The 20,711-nt window shown below is 31.5% G+C and overlaps 1 protein-coding gene across 3 annotated transcripts in view; it reads left to right on the top strand.

Annotated features, from left to right (window-relative positions):
* The window catches only part of HBS1L (HBS1 like translational GTPase), an 87,976-nt gene that overhangs the window by 16,625 nt on the left and 50,640 nt on the right, over window positions 1-20,711 (top strand). Inside the window, exon 5 of one of the 3 annotated variants that reach the window (XM_081296657.1) lies at window positions 1,039-3,438. The exons of the other annotated variants lie outside the window; for them this stretch is intronic. Within the exon in view, the coding sequence (XP_081152783.1) occupies window positions 1,039-2,498 (1,460 nt within the window). The 3' untranslated portion in view covers window positions 2,499-3,438. Of the gene's footprint in view, window positions 1-1,038; window positions 3,439-20,711 lie in introns of those variants that run through there. 3 annotated transcript variants of the gene reach the window in all.

Genomic DNA, 20,711 nt, shown 5'->3' on the forward strand with positions numbered 1-20,711 from the left:
TTTAATGTTTAAAAAACCCTTGATGCTTATAGCATGTTATAGCATATATAATTTCATTTTATTTAAATATTAAATACTATAACCACTAGAGCTATACTACTATTCCATTTCATGCCAAGTTTTTTAATTTTAAATTTGTAGGATTTGAGTTTAAATTGGAATTTAATGGATATAAGAAGGGAACTGAGGTACCATTATATTAATCAATATGATATCTGCTAGGTGATTTACTAACTGATTTGATATTTCTTATAATCTGTGGGCTAGAATTTTACTACAACATAGTGGCATATAATCTGTTACCATGAAATAAGAAGTGTTTTTTGTGGGGAAGGGATGTGGATATATACTTTTAGCTGACCAGTGTGGGAATGAATCAGTAATACATTACCTGTATTTATAGTGTAGCCCAGATCACAGTAGATATTATAGGGAATTACTTGTTTGCCTGTTTGATGTGTTTGTATGGTATGTGTGTTGCTGGGGATGAAACTCAGGGCCTTATTCATGCTAGGCAACTGCTGTACCAGGGAGCTACGTTTTTAGCTCTCTGTGTGTGTGTGTGTGTGTGTGTGTGTGTGTGTGTTTTAATTAACTAATTAATTAAATTTTTAAGGTTTTTTAAAATTGATTTTTAAATTTTTTAAAAATTTAAGCTGTGTTGTTTTTAATTCATTAAAATACCGCTATTTAAAAAAGTTTTGACTTTGAGACAATTATAACTATTTAGTTATGGTAAAACCTCACTTTATTAAATTTATGACAATTGGAACATTGACTTGGTACTTACATTTGTAAATACCATGAATTAAGTATGAAGGTTACTTTAGATTATTAAAAGCAGGTAATATTCTTTTTATTTTTTTAGCGTGTTCACTTAATGTTAAATAATGATCAACTATTGCTTTATTCATGTTATAATCAAAAGAAACATTTAGTAATTAAATGCCTCATTTCATATTTCCTTTTGGTTGCTGTGGCTGTCTTCTGCAAATGTCAACCTATTCATCTGAAAATTAATGGCTCTTGTAAGGTAAGGAGTCTTATTTTCTTCTTCTGAAGTTTCAACTGATAATGTTCAAAGTTCTTATTCTCAGTCACAAAATCATTTGGATTGCAGTAACAAATCCTTTGATTCAGTAGCAAAACATGGATCACATAATTCTTTGGTTGTACCAAGTCACTATTTACTTCATAGGAAAAAGAAACTTGACAGACCTAAATGTGAAAAGAAGCTAGAATCATGTAAGTTAACAAAAGAGGTTTCATTAGCTGACCTAATTCATGATATGCCAAGAGATTCTTATCAATGTCAGCCAGAAGGCAGATCATCATCCTCAAATGATTTGAAAAGGCTGCTTTCAGAGAATCTAGATGCTGATTTGTTAAGACCTCATGCATCTGAATGTGTTTCCAAAGATGATTTTGCTTTCAAAGGAATACCAGACTTAAAGACCTTAATGATAGAGAGCACAACAGATAATAATTCTTTATTTATTCAAAACAGTTCATTATCTGATTTCCAAAACATTCCAGTACAAAACAGCATGGGAAGTTTAAATAATCCTTTGCACTTAAGTAGCTCATTGGAAAATACGACTGGTGATAATCTAGATCCTAGTAAAAAGACTGAAGTTGGAAATGTTTCTTTAGTTGAACAGAGTGCCAAGAATTGCATTTTAAAAAATGACAGTTTGCAGTTTTCCCAATGTAAAAGTCCATCCCTAGCTGAACTGTTTCAGGAACACAAAGAAAACCATCCAAGCCAATGCTTTACTTTATCTAATCTTTGTAACCAGTCATCTGCCAGTTTTACAGATCTAAGTTTGGGATCCTTTCCCCTGTCACAGCTAGCAAATCACTGTCAGTCTTCTTCTGGAATATCAGAATTAACAGGATCTCTGTCATCTTTGGCATTTCGTAAAGCTTCTCCCACAAGAGACCTTGAGAATTTGTCACTTTCTGATTTGATTGCAGAAACAATTGAGGTAGACAATTCTCAGATTAAGAAAAATTCTTTTGAGCTCAGTTTATCCGAAACGAGGTCTCCTGGAATAGATTCAAATATTGATCTTAGTGTCCTGATAAAAGCTCCAGATTTTGTTTCAAAGCCTATAGTTGATCAATCAGTTGCTCCAACACCAGGAACTGAAGTTCTTAGTTCAAAATTAGGGAAGAATTCTAATTCTGCTGAAGATAATAAGAAAAACAATAAAGGCTCTCTGACTAGGAAACCACCTTTTTCTCTCTCTTGGACCAAGGCCCTTGTTGCTAGACCTTCAGCTTTTGCTTCAACACTGTGTCTTCGTTATCCACTGAAAAGATGCAAGCGGCGCACCCTTGACCTCTATAAGACTTTTCTTTATAGTAGACAAGTTCAAGATGTAAAGGACAAAGAAATAAGCCCTCTTGTAGCAATAACACCATTTGACTTCAAGTCAGCATCTCCTGATGACATTGTAAAAGCTAATCAAAAGAAAGCATTTACTAGAGAATAGTAGCAAAAGGAAAACTTGGGTTACTGCTGTAGAACTTTTTATTTGAAATTAATTTAATGTCTTTGTAGGATCAACTTATATTATGGGATTCAAATTGTGACTTTTATTAAAATTATCTTATGTCAGTTGATAACAACTTAAGTTGATATGTATTTTTGCACTGAAAATTTTTTTTTACTCTATCTTCTTGTAGTGATAACTGGCTTTATTTGAGTTGATAACGAGTATATGTTTACAAAATGGATATGGAAACTTGATATTGTGAAATTGAACCTCAGATATTTTTATTTGGTGTTCAACTTTATAAGTTTTTACAATGGGATATTTCCTTCTATAAACTATTTTTGTGCTTTTTTCTTAAACAAAAATGCCACCATTTGGTATTATTACAGTGTGAAGATTATTCTTATGATATATGGCATAGAGTAGCTGAGACACAATTACATTTTAAAATATTATTGGTATCATTCCCAGTTTCATTATTTTACTGAATGTGAATATTAGAAACATTTCTATTAGAAAATCTTAAAATTCCTGACTTTTGAGAGTACTATAGATGCAGTTGAAATACATTTTCGATGATAATAAAATGAAAATCTTTTAAGGGACCATGTAAATACTGAAGATGAATTAATGCATAAATTATTTTTATACATTTTGAAGACCATTTGTTCTAATGTATACTTTAAAATAAATACATAGAAAGTGTTTTCAAGAATGGTTGCATGTTCTTTGAATAGATGGTTTTACCAGATCTCCTAAACTTTTGCTTTGTAATAAAAAATGAAACATGGAGTTACTGACACTTGTATACACTGCAGTGAAAGTTTCAGTAATGGCAGATCAAATAAGAGCTCTTTTAGTTAGAAAAATAGTTTGCAATTCATCCCTTACCAGCAGTCGTCCTCAACTAGTAGTCAGAATCAATGGGGGAATTTTTTTTCGAAACAGATATTGTGGTTTCCCTCCAGACCTACTGAATCAATCTTTGAGGGATGGCACTTGGGAATGTATGTTTCCAAGATGATTCCCCAGGTGATTCTGAATGTCTGCTTATATTCAAGATCCACACATTAGAGAAATAAATCAGTAGAATGGAATCACTAATGACAAAATATCTGAGCAACTTAACATGAGGAGGAATACCAAGGAGAATAGCTTATTTAGGAATTATGGTCTTTTGTATAAAATGATGAAGATATTTTTAGTGTTTCTTGAAAAAACATTTCAGTAATATCTCAGTGTTTTAATATTAAACCCCTACTCCCCAGTACTGGGAATTGAATATCCTTAGCATTTTTATTTTGTATTTTGAATCAGGGTCTCTAGTTGCTGAGACTTTGAACTTGTGATCCTCCTGCCTTAACCTTCCTGATTGCAAGGATTATTGGCATGTACCACTGCATCTAGCTAAAATGTTATTTCTTTTTTCTTTTCTTTCTTTTTTTGTATACTAGGAATTTAACTCAGGGGCACTCAACCACAGAGCCACATCCCTAGCACTATTTTATATTTTATTTAGAGACAAAGTCTCATTGAGTTGCTTAGTACCTTGCCATTGCTGAGGTTGGCTTTGAACTCACGATCATCCTGTCTTGGCCTTCTGAGTTGTTGGGATTACAGGCATGTGTCACAGTGCCTGGCAAAATATTATTTCTTAATGAAAACAAAATAACTGTCCTTTTTTCCAGTAAAGAAAGATGCTCCTCTGGCAACTATTTGACAGCGCATCTGATAACATTTTATATTCTTGTTTATTTTCAGAATGACTTTCCAGTATTTTTGGTGGGAAAAGTTAAGATGGCATTATGTTTTTATTGTTCTTCACAAAATGCTTTTTGATGTCTTGTAATGTCTTCAGGTTTTTTTTTTTTTTTTTTTTTTTTTTAATGATACTGAGGTTTGAATCTAGGGCCTTCACACATGGCAAGGAAGCTGTACACCAGCTACATCTTCAGCCTCAAGTTTTATTTTTAATTTCTTATTTTAGTGTACCTAATGCAGATGCTTAGGATGTCACAAAAATCACAAGCTGTCTAGACACAGTGGTGCATCACTGTAATCCCAGCTACTTGGAAGGCTGAGGCAGGAGGATCACAGGCAGGTGCTCAATGGCAAAGCACCTTGAGTTGAATTAGGTACAAAATATGTTTTAAGATCAGTTTTAAATTTGTGTTACCCTCAACTGCTGGGTTCATTTTTCCAGTCTTGAACCTTGATTAAACAATTTAGTAACTTTGAACTATTAGTGTACAACTCTTAATTTAGATTTATGTATAGGAAGTCTCTAGAAGTGAATATATTCTGAAGTTGTAACTGATGATAATTCCTAATAGATTAAATCCTCCACAAGTGCTTCACTTTGCCCGTGAATTTGAAAATATTTTTTTAACCCACACTGAAGTTGAATAGTGGTACTGTTTTACTGTCTTCATAACAAACCAACATTCAAATGGAAGTATAGTACTTTAGGTCATGGAGCAGAACCCTTTTGTTGGCTAATTAATTGAACTACTGCTTATAAGATTATTTTTTGGGGTGGGAAAAATTCTATATTATGGAGTGATAAGGGAAGGCAAAAGAGTATTTTAAATAAGTCTTCAATCTTCCTATTTTGCTTGTCTTGGCTACTGGTCTATCAGGCATGTACCTGACAAGCATTTGCCATGTAGACCAAGGGAATGTCACAGTCTGTGAGATTCAAAGGGTAGAACTAAGAAGACTTCTTGGTAAAAAGACAGGTGGCAGCTCCATCATGGAGCTGTGACAATGACTGTTTGCTTTAAGTGCATATTCTGCATCAGCTGCTGTTCACTGACTGACTGCTATCTTGGTAGCTCAGGTATGCTGAATGTTTTAGGTTTACTTTATTTTCCAGTTCAAATACCAACTTTGAGGTATAAAACTTTTTATTTGTATTATAAAGTGCATTAATATTTTAGGAATAGAAATAATTCTAATAAAAAATTATTCGTTTTGCTCTTCATTTTTTTGTTCTTTAAAAGATCTAATGTTGTTTATGAATGTTTTATCCTTTTGCTTTCTAAAGTCTTTAGTTGACTCTTTGGTTGTAGTTCTTCTTACAATTAGTTGCCAAGAACTGGAGTTTCATTTCAATTCAGAACACTAATTTCTCTTTATTTTACCCTTTCTATCTTGCTGACATTCTTACCTATTTTCTTCCCTTTAGCTTTGAATTTTCCTTTCTTAAGCTTTTTTTCTACCTTTTTCTTCTCATAGAAATAGTAGTATTTACAGTGTTTTTTATATTTAAATTTTAGCACTCAGTGAAAGGTCATGAAACTAATTATCATACCAAGGATAAAACTAATAAGATGCTTTTCTTTGAATGTAAAAGGAAACACTTAAGATAAACACTGTTAAGAGAAAAATAATGAATTCTTATATGATTATTTAGTTTTAAACTGACCTTAAGTAAATATTGAGATTATTATATATTGAGAAAGAACTGTATATCAGCAAGCTTTATGTTTCATGTACTCAAAAGTGTATATTTGGTTATAAAATCAATTTTATGGTATCTTAGAAATTGTTTTCTATTATCTAAATAATTGAATGTATATAGACAATGTTGACTAGACAGGGAGGGATTAATATGAATTTTTACACTAGTTTTCTTCTATCTGTATACATATATTTACTATTTAAGGCTCAATTTATGTAGAATTTTAATTGTAGATTGTAAAGGATTTGTCACATTTTAAGTATATAATACAGTTTTAGAAGAGCTACATTGAAAGAAAAATAATGAATTGAAAGAAATTATAATCTGAGGTTTTCTTAAATCAAATGTGAAAGCATAACAATTTATCTTTTAGAATTTTCTATATAAATTTGATTTCAGAATGATATTTTGATACTTTATGCAGAAGGTATTGCTTTATGTTTCTGTAAAACAAATTTTTTAAAAAATTCATTGGATTGTAAGGAATTTCTTCTAAGATATGTGTTTATAATTTTGCTTTCCATGGGGTAAATTGTTTTGTGCGTGTGTGTGCGTGTGTGTGTGTGTGTGTGTATAAAATATATATGTATGTGCTCGGAAATATTGTTAATTACTCTATAGGTTATGGCAAATATTGATCATGTTATTGCAGAAGTGATAGTGGAAGGTAAAAGAAATGATAAGAGTATATTTCTGATGCTGTCATGCCTGATTTGCATTGCATGACTTAAAAGAGACCATTTTAGATGCAGGAGATATACCATTATTAACAGATTCTTATTCTGAATGGGAGGTTGAGTATTGACATGTAAACACAAATTACATTTAGCACGGTGTGGCTTATTATACTCATCAAAGCAGACATCTGTATTAGTCAGCTTTTTTGCTGCTGTGACTAAAGGACCTAACCAGAACAACTGTAAGGAGGAAAAGTTTGTTTGAGGGCTCATGGTTTCAGAGGTCTTATTCTATAGAAGGCTGCTGGTTCCATTCCTCCAGGCTGGAGGTGAGGCTGAACATCATGGCCGAGTGTGTAGCAGAGAGAGGCAGCTCACATCATGAGGAAGCAGAGAGTCTCCACTCATTACATTCAAAATATATACCCCGTAGTAATGCCCCCAATGAACCAATCCTCCAGCCACACCCACCTCCCTCTAGCTACCACTCACTTAATCCCATCAGGGATTAATTCACTGATTGGTTAAGGCTATAACCCGATCATTTCTCCTCCAAACCTTGCATTGTCTCACACATGAGCTTTTGGGACACGCCATATCTAAACCACACATCTTTGTCTTCCTCATCCAAACTGCCATCTCTTCCTTTTTTTCCTATCTTTGTCGTAAGTGACACCATCATCTTAGTAGTTGCCCAAACCAAAAGTATAGCATTATTCTCAATTCCTCTTACTTTGCCTACTACTCAAAATCAATTACCATTCTTTTTATTTCTGTCTTAGAAAGAAGTAAATATTTGTGTGTGCCCATATATATGGATAAGTGTTGATTCTTGTTATTTGGGGTAGTCACTGCATCTACAGAATTAAGAAATACAACACTGCTCCTCTAGGAAATACAGGGTTAGGTTCCTGTGAGCCTCTGATCATATTTCTGTGAATCACTCACTATATAACCTTGTTTTCTATGTGTGTCTATTTAAATACACCTTATATATATATATATCACTGGTTCATTAACTTGGAAATCCTGGTGTATAGCACATGATTTAGGCCTAATCTAACACATTCTTTATGCATAAGGCACATTATAGCCTTCTTGTACCTAGATACACTAGACTGCACTTAAGCACTACACTTGCAAACCATTTGAAATAGCAAAATTACCAACAAAAATACTCCACAAAAGTAGAAAAACATAGTAATAAATAGACCATAGAAAGTATACTTGTTTACTTTATGAGAGCTCAAACAAAAAGACATAATGTTATCTGTTTTTTCACTTGAGAACTTGCATGTTGGTGACTCAAATTCTTCATTGCTCTGCACATGTATGCAAGTGACTGCCAAAATGTTATAAATAGTAATTTTGGGGTTTCAAATACATTCTAGTGAGTAGGAAAATTCACAAATTTGGAATCTCTGAGAATGAGAATGCAGAATTGCTGAAATACCTAACTGGTTTTATAATTTTTCAGTTTATTTTCTTTTAAAATACTTACAAATAAAATGGTACAGTTCAAGTAATTTTTCTAAAAGTAGATATAATTTTCTGTTTCCCTGTCCAAATCCTTTTATTTCTAGAACCCTTTTGTTAGCTGGATTCTTTCTGTGTACGCTGCCCCCCGCCCCTCTGGCCCCTGTACCCAAACCTACCCTAGCCCACCTTCCTGATGTTCCCTTGCTTCTACAGTGTTTCCCTTCTCCCTCTCCCATACCCCTGGCTCCTTTTATCATCACCCTGTGTGGAATTGTAACCCCACCCTCATACATTTACTCTGTTTCTCTCGGAACCCTGTTTAATTGTTCCTCACACCATTTATATCATCTGATGTGTGTGTGTGTGTGTGTGTGTGTGTGTGTATTTTGCATAAATTCTTATACACAGTATTCTAGGAACTTTATTTATATATTATGCATATGTGAGTGAACATCTGCACTTTTACACAAGCAGGAAACTGTAACACATTTGTACCACTTAAAGCATTTTGCAATCTTTCTGTACCAGCATTTACAGATCATTCTCATTTGTTTTAAAAAGCTGTATAGAATTCTATGATATGGTTGTAACATCATTTTTATAAGCAGAGTTGATGAACATTTTAAGTGTTTCCAGTTGCTATCACTAATGATACCAAAATGAACATTGTACATTTCTAGAAATTGAATTTCTAAGATTCTCACAGATGGGGTAGGTATTATTACTTTGGGTATTATGCTAAACTGATAATTGAGAAACTTTTTTTTTCATTTTTTAAAATATTTTTTTACTTGAGTGAGGCTCACTGCATTATCATGTATTTAAAGCTATTTGTCTTTTTTCTCAGAACTGTCGCTCTTAAATTTTGTTCGTTTTTTTTTGTTTTTCCTGGATTATCATTTGTCAGTTTTAGGGGCATGTGTTAATTGTATTTGTAAACATAATCTCATGAACATATTTTTTAATATTTATTTTTTAGTTGTAACTGGACACAAAATCTTTATTGTATTTATTTTATTTTTATGTGGTGCTGAGGATTGAACCCAGGGCCTCACAAGTGCTAGACGAGCGATCTATCGCTGAGCCACAATTCCAGTCCTCATGTACATATTTTTATACTAAGGAAATTAGTTTTTATAATTATTATGCATGGAAAATATTTTTATAAGACAGATTTTCAATCTTTATACATTTATATTTATCAACCTCTTTTTCTTACGGGTTTTTTTTTTTTTTTTGGAGAATTCTTTTTTACCATCTTTAGGAAATGGAGAAATAAGACAAGTTGCAAAGTCATATTTAAGAGGGAAAAAAAGTTGGACTGAAAGTTCTTTGCTACAAGTTAATTTAAAATTAAAATCATTATTTCTTCTTATACCTTTGATGTTAATTTTTTAATATTTGTATCTTTGATCCAGTATTAAGAGCAAACCTAGAAGTCCATTTTCCTCCCACCCACATCTTTTCCTCTTTTTTTTTTTTTTTTAAATTCAGAGGTGTAGACAGAGATTTATTTAGGAAAGCAGAAGCACATTGAGAGGAGAATGCAGGCTGTCTTGTGAGTGAGAAGCAGCAACCTCTTGGTGTGGGATGTAAATATTTCTTAAAGAATGATTGCTAGGGGCTAGACTAAAGGTGCAGTCAGGGCAGAGTTACACAATTTTGCACCAATTTTCTCTGTTGCACATTGTCCTCACATTACTTTTTGCAGACAAGGATGGGTCAAGGGTGTGGGCGAAGGGTATGGGCTGGGTTGCTTAAGAGTTGCAACTGTAATGGGTACTTTCTGTATTTCAGTAATTAATGGGCATTTATCTTGCATTTCAGTGGTTTGAGATTCGGTATCTCTCCCGGCTTTTTTTTTTTTTTTTTTTTTTTTTTTTTTTTTTTTTAAGGAGAGAGAGAGAGAGAGAGAGAGAGAGAGAGAGAATTTTTTTTTTAATATTTATTTTTTTTTAGTTCTCGGCGGACACAACATCTTTGTTGGTATGTGGTGCTGAGGATCAAACCCGGGCCGCACGCATGCCAGGCGAGCGCGCTACCGCTTGAGCCACATCCCCAGCCCTCCCCGCTTTTTTTTAAAATCCCCAAATTCCTAAGTCATCCCTCTCTTCCAGACTTTGATACCTTGATCTTAAGGGGTTGCCAGGGAGATCTTTCTTCTGTGACTGTTTCAGGCTTGCAAGGGGCAGTGATCCTGCCTAGTCAGGACTCAGAAGTCTTATCCTGACTGATCTAAAGGAGATAAGACACTGTTCTCAGGATGGGTTGGAATTCTTGTCTTGCCATCCACCTTAATATGGAATTGTTGTAACCAAGTCAGTACCTCCAAAGATCCTGGTAAGGGCTATCAAGAGGTTTCACAGGGAAGAGATTTCTCTGAAGAGTCTGAAGGGGAAGAGGGAACTCCATTCAGAACCAGCAGGGTTCTTGGCATATGTGAAGGAAAAGAACTTTAGCACATGCCAGTCAGAAGTATAGATAGAGGGTTATTTAGGAAAACAAAGGCACATTCAAGATTAAATGTGGGTTGTCTGGAGATTGAGAAGCAGCCAATGTTTTTCTTATTCATGAAAAGGTGGATTTGTCATCCTACTTTGTCAAGTTACTGAAAAAAAAAAATCAAGCTACAATTTTTATTGGGGTGTATGATGATGTCAAGACATTTTTGGAATAAAAGAATATTGTCTCTATAAATGCTAAAGACATTTATGTTTAAATGTTAAATTAAATGTTATATTATTGTTATTTTAAATTTTCTACTATTTATCTAGCCTTGTAACATTCAAACATCTCGAGTTTGTCATGGTGGATTACTCTTTTCATGGATTCATTTTATTCTATTATTTAAGATGATTTCATTTATTAATAAAATTAGTTTACAATTGTGTATGTACATCTTCTGTTGGATTTTGATGTTTCCTTTGATATTTTTATAGATTATTTAGAAAAAGTTTTCTTAATCCTTGATTTAAATAACATTAAAATTATATATCGTAGTAGGATTCATCTTGGTGAATTGGGAGTTTTTAAAGCTTTAGTGTTCTTAGAAAACCATCCATTTCATCCAGGTTGACAAGTGTGTGAATTTTGCATTGTACCAAACATTGTCTTTTGTTCTTTTAGATTTCTTCTTTACCTGTGGTTAATTCTCTGTTCTTATTTTGTCTATTGTTTTCTCTTTTTCCCTTCCCCTCTGCTCAACGTTTCTCCCTCTTGAATATTACCTTGCAATTTGTCTTGTCTTCCCTTCACCCCCAAAATTAGCTTTCCTAAATCAACAATTAGTTCTACTGGTTTTAATTCATTACTTGTAAGTTTATTTTTCTAAGCAGAATATTTAACTTTAAGCATCTTTAATTTTCTCCTAGAACTTAATTTTCGTGTATAAAATTTTAAAAAGAAAAATACAGAAAATAATTTAAAATAACAGTATGCATAGCTTCAACAGAAGCAGACATTTTGCCACATACATTTCAGATCTCTATTTTAAGAAATTACTTGAAGATTGGAATTCTAATTTATCTTTTTCTTGTTCCTACTTGATGGTTGAATGTACATTATTTCAAAAATGCTCCTATTTACTTATGTTCCTAGAACCAGTATTTTCCTATGAATAGTGCATTTGCTCTGGCTTCTGTGTTCTTGTTAAGCCACTGGGTAATTATTTTCTGGGTAATCCACAATTTTTCTCTCCTTTTAAAGCCAAGGGTTTGTCTGAATTTTAAAATTTCCAGGTTGTTTTGGGAGTTTTGTTGTTTTTGTTATGATTACTAGTTTCATTATATTGTTAGCAGAGATGGCATCCATATTCTACTTTTTGAAGTTTGGTGAGATTTCTGTGTCTGTGTGTGTGCATGTGCGCATGCTTGTGTGTCCCCATTGTAATTTTAAATGCCTTTATTGGCACTTGTCAACATTACTATTCTATTTTCAGAATAAAATATTTCTGTTATTACTTTTTAAAAAAACTTGAGATAGAGTTTGGTATTATTTAAAATGTTTCCTTGATTGGCTATTGGCTGAGAGAGATGATCTAAAATATAACATCCTTGCATTTTTATTTCATCTTATTTGCTACAGATTTTACGATGTAAATTTCAATCATATATGAAATGATAACTGATCTTTCTGTGGGTTTGTTGTTTCATTCATATCAAGTCCCCCTTTTGCTAGTTTTATGCTTTTTGCCTTACATTGTTTCTTTATTATCATGATTATCACTTTTTGTCAGTTTTATTTGTTCATTTTTCTGCTTTCATTGTTCCAAGTCACTTTGGTTTGGTTGTGTCTCCTAAACTTACATATACTTGGTGTTGTCAGAGACTTTTTGTTTTAATAATGAGTTTTTTACCATTTATGGGATTAATATAATAGACATAATACTGCCATTTTTAAGAAAGTTGTGGTCTTCTACATTTACATATTTTGATATGTGACTCGTGCTTGTTTTGATCATCACATCTACTCTGGCAGTTTGGACATTTTATAGTTTATAATATAACAACATACTTGAACTTTTAATTATTTAAGAGTTTGCCAATTTTAAGTAATATATGTTGATGTCTCATTATGAAAAACGAAGAAACTCATATATATATATATATATATATATATATATATATATTTTTCCCCCTATTTTATAATTTTCATTAATATTCTAAGTTCTTAGGTAAGGTTTTCATGTTTTATAATATTTATTTAAAATGAGTCCCAATTTTAAAAATTGAGCTTATCAGAGTTAGACTTTCTTTTAACTTATTCTCCGTTAATTGCCTGAGTTTTCTAGTTATATTATTGTTAGGATGTATAATATTTTCATTTTATTCTGTACTTAAATTTTTTTTAGTTTTAAAATGTAGTTATTTTTAAATTAATTGATTTTTCTCAATTAGACCTCTGTTTGTTTGACATGGTTCAGTCCTCACCTTTTTCTCCCTTAAAATGTACATACGTAAGATATTTTCTAAGTTACTAAGTATTTGAAAGTGATTTTGTGGCCTATATTTGTAAGACATATTGACGAATAATAGAGTTCCCTCTGTTTCCTGCGGGCACTACAGTTGTTGCTCCACTGTTTTCTAATATTGTCTCCTATGAACTAGCCCAATTCTGCCCAGGGTATGGCAGTATGGCAGTTTCTCTGCCTCTGTTGCTCTGAGCTCTCCTTAGGCTTACTTAATTTTCTAGTCTTTCTTCTCTTGTTTGTATTCTTTTCTTTCATCCTTTGTGTCTTTCTTTTAAGCTTCTCTCTCAGAGATAGTTTCCTTGCTGTAGTTGATATAATAGAATTTAAAAACAAAATTTTCTCATTGACATATAGTATATTCTTTATCTGCTTTTATTTTCCTTTCATTATTTGTCCTTAGAATATCTTTTTATGCTTCTATGTCCTGTCCAGTTTCCCTATTTCTCAGTTTGAAAGGGAAGGAATTCTTTTTTGACATCATTGTGTGAAGAAGAATAATGTAGGGAAGAGTGTAGTGATTGAGCTTAGTCTAACTTGCTGCACACTCTGTCCTTGGGTCCTGTTTCAGCAATTTTATCAACATTCCATTTTCTCTCTTTGAAGCAAAACTGAACCTCTAAAAGTCTACAGTGAAATTTTCTTCTGTTTTTTTTTTTTTTTTTAAGTTTCCTTTTGGTTGGTGTAGATGACTTTCAAGATTTTTCTTCAGTCTTTACACATTTTCAGATCTTCATTTTTTCATGATGGCTCTTTTGTTGAGTCCTGAGAGGAATGCCTCCAACTGTGGAGAACTGTGCCATCTGGACAAAATCTGCAGTCATATGTAACCTTGCCTTTCAGGGTATCAAATGTATCAAATATTTGTCTGGTGTATGCTCTTCATAATTTGTGCTTTGGTATTAGGACTTTTCTACTTTCATTTTGGAAGAAAAATAGGATAGAAATAACTTTACTATGATTTTTTATCTGGATTTTTTTCCCCCCAAGAGTATTTTCCAACTGACACTAGAGGCTTGTGAAAAATTTTTTTCTATGCATGTGATTTGGCGACACTTGTTCCAAAGGTTTAGAAACTTAGGTGTAATGATGCCATGATCCATATCAATCTTGTACCATTAAACAATCTAGAAGGACATTTAGTTCTCAATAAGAGAATTTTAAAATATTTTTGTCTTTTAAGAATTTTGGAATATGAATTTTTTAGTAGTTAAAAGGTTTGTAGTAATAACTTAGAACTATATGATTATTAATGTGTCTTCTTAATTCAGGCAACATTTTATTTCATTTTGTTAACATTGATTAAAGTCACCAGTAGCAAATACATAAGAATGAATTGCTAAAAAAACATGTATTTGAGGAGTAAAATCATGGGATATAACCTTTTAGCCTTTTTTTTTTTTTCTGATATTATTTTTCTTGTCACCTTAAACCTACCAAGGGAGGAGAAAACATTCCTCAAACTATAAAATGGAGTAACACATATTCTTAATTATTTTTCCATAGAAAAATCAGGAAATGAAAATACATATAGCATTATTATTGTAAAGAAAAATCATTGAAAATTAAAATTTTATAATTAGACATTCTAACTGGAAAATCAATAGGATAGTTATAGTGTTACTGTGTGAAGTGAGATTTCTCTCTTATGGTTGCTCATTCTTTTTTTAATATTTATTTTTTAGTTGTAGTTTAATATAATATCTTTAATTTGTTTATTTTTATGTGGTGCTGAGGGTCGAACCCAGGGCCTCGCCCGTGGTAGGTGAGCTCTCTACCACGGAGCCACAATCCCAGCCCCTGATTGCTCATTCTTAACTGTGGGTTTATTTTGATTCTTTTAGAAAGTAGTTGATGTTAAGAACAAGGAACATGGAGGAAAAAATGGTTCTATAAATGTAAAAATAATTGTGTAATTTAAATTTAATATTTTTATAGTTCTCAAAATTTTTATTACCTTAGAAAAATAAGTAGTTGATAAACGTTTATATGAGTTAGATTATTAAGAGAATTGGTTTTTAGAAATGATGCCAGCTTTGCAGAAGTACACATCAGTATCGTGCTTTATAATAGAGCTACTATTTTTGATAAAGTTTACTTTAATAAAACTGGTTGGAAATATATTATGCATTATTTTCCTTTACCTTTGAATTTCATCTAGTTTTCTGTTAAAGTATAAATTTTATTTAGAAAATAAAGTGTAATTTTATATAATGAGGATATAGTTATTTTCTAGTAGTGTTATTTTTTGTAGTGTTAGTCTGTTAAACAGATGTTTTACAGTGTATTTGTATACTGAGATTTGAATATATGTACAGTATTATTTATAACTGTATTGAGGTCTTGATTATCATATTTTTGAGTCTTAATGGCAGACTATTCCCTAGAGAAGAGCCAAGAAATTTTAAAAAAGCCAAATGTATCATGAGATTTTTATGCTATGACTAATTTGAAATCTATATTATGAATAAAAATTATTAATATGAGAGTCTATATAATTCTAAATCAATATGAACTTTGGAATAATGGACTTGAAATGTTTCATTTTACTTTAATTCTTTAGGTTGTTAAAATAGGCATATTTGACTGTAACTCCCCTTTAAATATATTTTCTCTGAAAATCATTTTAACTAATTCATCTCGGAGTATTTTTATTCAAACAATTAGAGGAATTTTATACTCTTTTGTACCCATAAGTTTAGAATTAATTGGCCTTCTGCTTAAAATTATGTGTTTTTTTTTTTTTTTTAAAGGAAGTGGTTAATTTCAGTGAAAAAACTTAAGTAGTTCAGAATGTTCTCAGATATGTTCTAAGATTCTCTTTGTATATATACACCTACACTGGAAAAATTGAAACACTAATTGCTTAATTTAAAAATAATTTGCTTTAGACTCTTAAAACAGCTTTTTATCAATATCTAATATGAAATATGAATCATGAATCTTACATAGTTTTCTTTTAATTCTTATTTCTTTGCTTTTTAAAATTTTGCACATTTTAATTAGATTATATATATATTTACATACTTATTCCATTCTAAGACAACTGTAACTATTTTTAATAAAAATTTTTATTTTTTTGCTTCCTGTATGCTGAGTATCAATGAATGCTTTAGCAATTGATAGAATGGAAAGAGAGAGGATAGATCAGATTCAGTTTAGCCAGCATTTGTTGCATGCTTCTTTATTTTAATCAAAAGTACTAGCTATTGGGGACATAAAATTTTTATTTCCAGCTTTTTCCAAGGAAAAAGGGCTAGATTTCTTATTTAATGGAAATACCAAATATAGTACTGTGAACATGTTATTTACTTGTTTAAAAATTTCATTTATATGTAAAGTTTTCTGTTCTGGGAGTTACTGCCTTTCAAGGGAAGGTAGAGATGTGAATTAATATATTAAAGAGCAATCATGTGTCACATTTTGTATATGTTTTATTTGTTCATTACAAACACCTGTGAGGTTGGTGGAGGAAGTTGAGGCCTTATTTCAGTTGGTTATTCAGAGCCAAAGTTTAATTTGAACACAGTTCTTTGGATCTCCAATCCCTTTTCATTGTTACATATTATTTTCTTGCCACAAATTTTTAAAAATATATTTTTCTTAGTTGTTGATGGGCCTTTATTTTATTTATTTATATGTGGTGCTGAGAATTGAACTCAGTGCCTCACACATGCTAAGCAACCACTCTACCACTGAGTTACAACTTCAGTCTCGACAAAATTTTATTCTGTAACAATGTAATCTGGTTTTAATGATAAGTATCCTAAGGATAAAATTGAATTCCTTGTCAGAGGAACTAGCTTTTCATCATTAAGCTATATTTTATCTTTTTAGATTCTTTTTGCTTGTATTATATCAGTTTCTAAGTTCTCACAAACTAACAAATTAATCCTAAAAAATGAAGCTGTTTTCTTATTAAATTTGAAATAACTTTATAGTCTTTGATTCCTTATGTAAAGCAGCAATTCTGTTTGATTTAAAGTACTATAAAATTTAGTTTTTAAATAACTGCTACCTTGGTGTTATTTGTTAAGCACAAACTTATAAATTAGATTGTTAAGAAAAACTAAGGGTTGAGGATGTAATTAAGTGTTAAGAGTGTTTGCCTGGCATGCTCAGGGCCCAGGGTTCAGTCCCCTCAACCACCAGATAAAAAAGTAAAACTAGAAAATTTAAATGGACCAATACTTATTTTTTAAAAACCCCAATTCCATTATTGAGAATTTAGAATTGTTTAGCAAAACTAGGAAATTCAAATGAATCAATATATATTTTTAAAAAAACCCAATCCAATTATCGAGAATTTAGAACTATTTAGCATTTTGATATATCTAAATTATACTAGGCAATATTAATGGGTACTAACTATATACTAAATATTGTACTAAACTCTCTATCTGCTCATCTCAGTAATATTCATAATAGTTATGCAGTGTAGAGATTACTTTTATCTTAGTTTTACACATATACAATCTAAAGCTTAAAAATGGCTAATCAAACTAGTAAGTGGCATAACTGACATTCAGAGCAACATTAATACCAAAGTCTTCATTTTTGTATTTTGTGTAAGTTTATATATAGAGAGTGTATTAATACCTCTACTTTATCTATCTATCTATCTATCTATCTATATCTATCTATCTATCTAATCAGCAAATTAGATTTCTTAGTATTCTATTTTTTAGGTTTCTGGTTATTTATTTAACCAAATACCTATCAGGGGTTGGTTTTAAAATTTATTATTATACAAATGAATTAATAAACATTTTTGTACATTTGTGCATTCTTAATTATATCACAAAAGATGCAGATCTGGATAAAAGGTAAGGATATTTTTTAGGATATATTCTGAGGTTCTCCTTCAAGAGGTTTGTACTAATTCACTTGTCACATTTAATTATTAATCATAATAGCATTGATGATATTATTTTATAAAGACTAATTATACTACATGGAAGGATTTTATATTCATACTGAGGTTTTCACTTGTTAACTAGTGAACCAGAGTCAAAGATAAATTATGCAGTTTTTTTGGGGCCTGCTGTGATGCCATTACTTATGTGTCCCTCAAAATTGTGTCCATGATGCATTTAGCTTAGTGTTATGGGTTAAATAACATTGTTAAAAGTACTAATAACCTATGGGAAAATAGTATATATGTTGTGTTTATATCCCACCCTTCTGCCCTATCTAGAGTTTATCTGTTTCTCCCTTGTTCCTCCTCCCTACCCCACTATGAGTCAGCCTCTTTATATCAGACAGAACATTTCTGCGTTTGGTTTTTTGGGATTGGCTGACTTCATTTAGCATGATATTCTCCAACTACATCCATTTACCTGCAAATGCCATGATTTTATTCTCTTTTATTTGCTGAATAATATTCCATTGTGTGTATATGCCACATTTTTTTAAATCCATCTATTGAAAGGCATCTATGTTAATTTCACAGTAGCTATTGTGACTTGTGCTACTGTAAACATTGATGTGGCTGTGACCCTGTAGCATGCTGTTTTTTAAGTCCTTTGGGTATAGACTGAGGAGAGAGCGAGCATGGTCAAATGGTGGTTTCATTCCCAGTTTTCCAAGGAATCTCCATACTGCTTTCCATATTGGCTGCACCAATTTGTAGTCCCACCAGCAATGTATGAGTGTACCTTTTCCCCCACATCCTCTCTAACACTTACTGTTGTTTGTCTTCATAATAGCTGCCATGCTGACTGGAGTGAGATGAAATCTTAAGAGTAGTTTTGATTTGCATTTCTCTAATTGCTAGCAATGATGAGCGTTTTTTCATGTATTTGTTGATAGATTGTATATCATCATCTGAGGGGTGTCTATTCAGATCCTTGGCCCATTTATTGATTGGGTTATTTATTTATTTATTTTTTTGGTGTTTAGCTTTTCGAGTTCTTTATATATCCTAGAGATTAGTGCTTTATCTGATGTGTGAAGGGTAAAAATTTGCTCCCAAGAAGTAGTTTGAATCCATCTCTTTTATTGATTATTCCATAGTTTTTGAAGTAGTAAGAAGTCTTATTGCTATAAAATGGTCACAATATGGTAATTCTATTATTAGATTATAATTTTATGTCAAGGCTTTAATCCAATGTAATATAGAATATGAAATCTATTTACAGTTTTTAAAAAATTGTTGGTTCAGTGATATTTACATTAAATTGAAATCTAGTCACAAGAAATTTTTTGGATTTTTTTCCTTCTTTGTGATAGGAGATGGATGATGCATGATGGATTTCATGAGGAATTTATAAAGTTATATTATGAAGTGAATAATTCATATTTAACAAATCACAGTTGGTGCAGATGTAGTATTGCAGGAAGTGGTTTATTCTCTAGCTTTGTTGGTGTAATTTCTCAATATGTGTGGTAACTAGAATTTTAATGTTTTTTTAGATTTGGTGAGATGATTTCTTATTTGAGGTAGGTTTTCTAATGAAAATTTTAATACTGATTTCTTTGAAATTTTGAAAATTTATTTTTTTGTGTCGCTATATGTACTAGTATATTGAAATCCATTTATAGGAAAAATGATTGTTGGCAAATCTATTACCTGGAAAACCCCTGTTTTTAATTTTTTTTTTTATCTTTAAGTGTTTTTTAAACTTGAGGTTTTTTGATCTCAATGACTTTAAATGGTGAATTAGTCTCTTTAAAGGAGTTTATTGTGAATTAATCTGAATGTTTCTAAACCATATAAATATAGTAAAAAATTTTCTTCTTTTGAAAACTTTCAAGTCACTCTTCTGCAATGTCAAGGTAAAATCTATTGTATAGGGAATTGCATCCAGTGGCACTCTTATCAATGAACAATACCCCATTCCTTTTTATTTTTTGTTTTGAGTCAAGAGTTACTGAGGCTGGCCTTGAATTTGTAATCCTCTTGCCTCATCCTCCTAAGTCACTGCTTACCTCAGAGTGATATATTCTTGTCAAAAAAGAGAAAAAAATTCATCATAATTTTGTTACCCTAAGAAAACAGTGAGAGTTTTAAAAAATTTTTTAGTTTTGTTTATTCTTAGGCCATATTTTCTTTCAGGTTTTTATTCCTATTCATTTTTATTCTTTATGTTACAGTGTACTTACATTTTAGATCCTGTACTTTCAATCTTTTAATTATAGATAATATGTGTGTGTGTGTCTGTGTGTGTGTGTGTGTGTGTGTGTGTAGGATGTATATATGCATGTATTTATGGGTATTGTCTGTGTACACACATTTTAAAATATGCAATCAATTTTTAGATTCCTGTTTTATGTAGAGAATACTGTCAAAACATTGACTAAAAATTATAAAGGCATTTGTAGCTTAACACAAAAATTAGTGTTGTAATTTTTTTCCTATCCCTAATAGCTTTATTGGTAAACTAGTAAACATTTAAGTAAGAAATATAATCACTGAACACATTTTCTTTCATAAAATAGAAAACGTGAGAAGACTTCCCAGTTTTCACCTTTATGCTGGTATTGCCAGGTTACGCAAAGTAAAAACTAGTGTTTTATACTAGTATTTTCACATCCATATGTATTATTCAAATTTTATTTACTTATTTATTTATGGTGGTACTGGGGACCATACCCAGGGTTTTATGCATGCAAGGCAAGTGAGT

Source organism: Spermophilus citellus, assembly GCF_964194105.1.
Source record: "Spermophilus citellus genome assembly, chromosome: 5".
Lineage (NCBI taxonomy): Eukaryota > Metazoa > Chordata > Mammalia > Rodentia > Sciuridae > Spermophilus > Spermophilus citellus.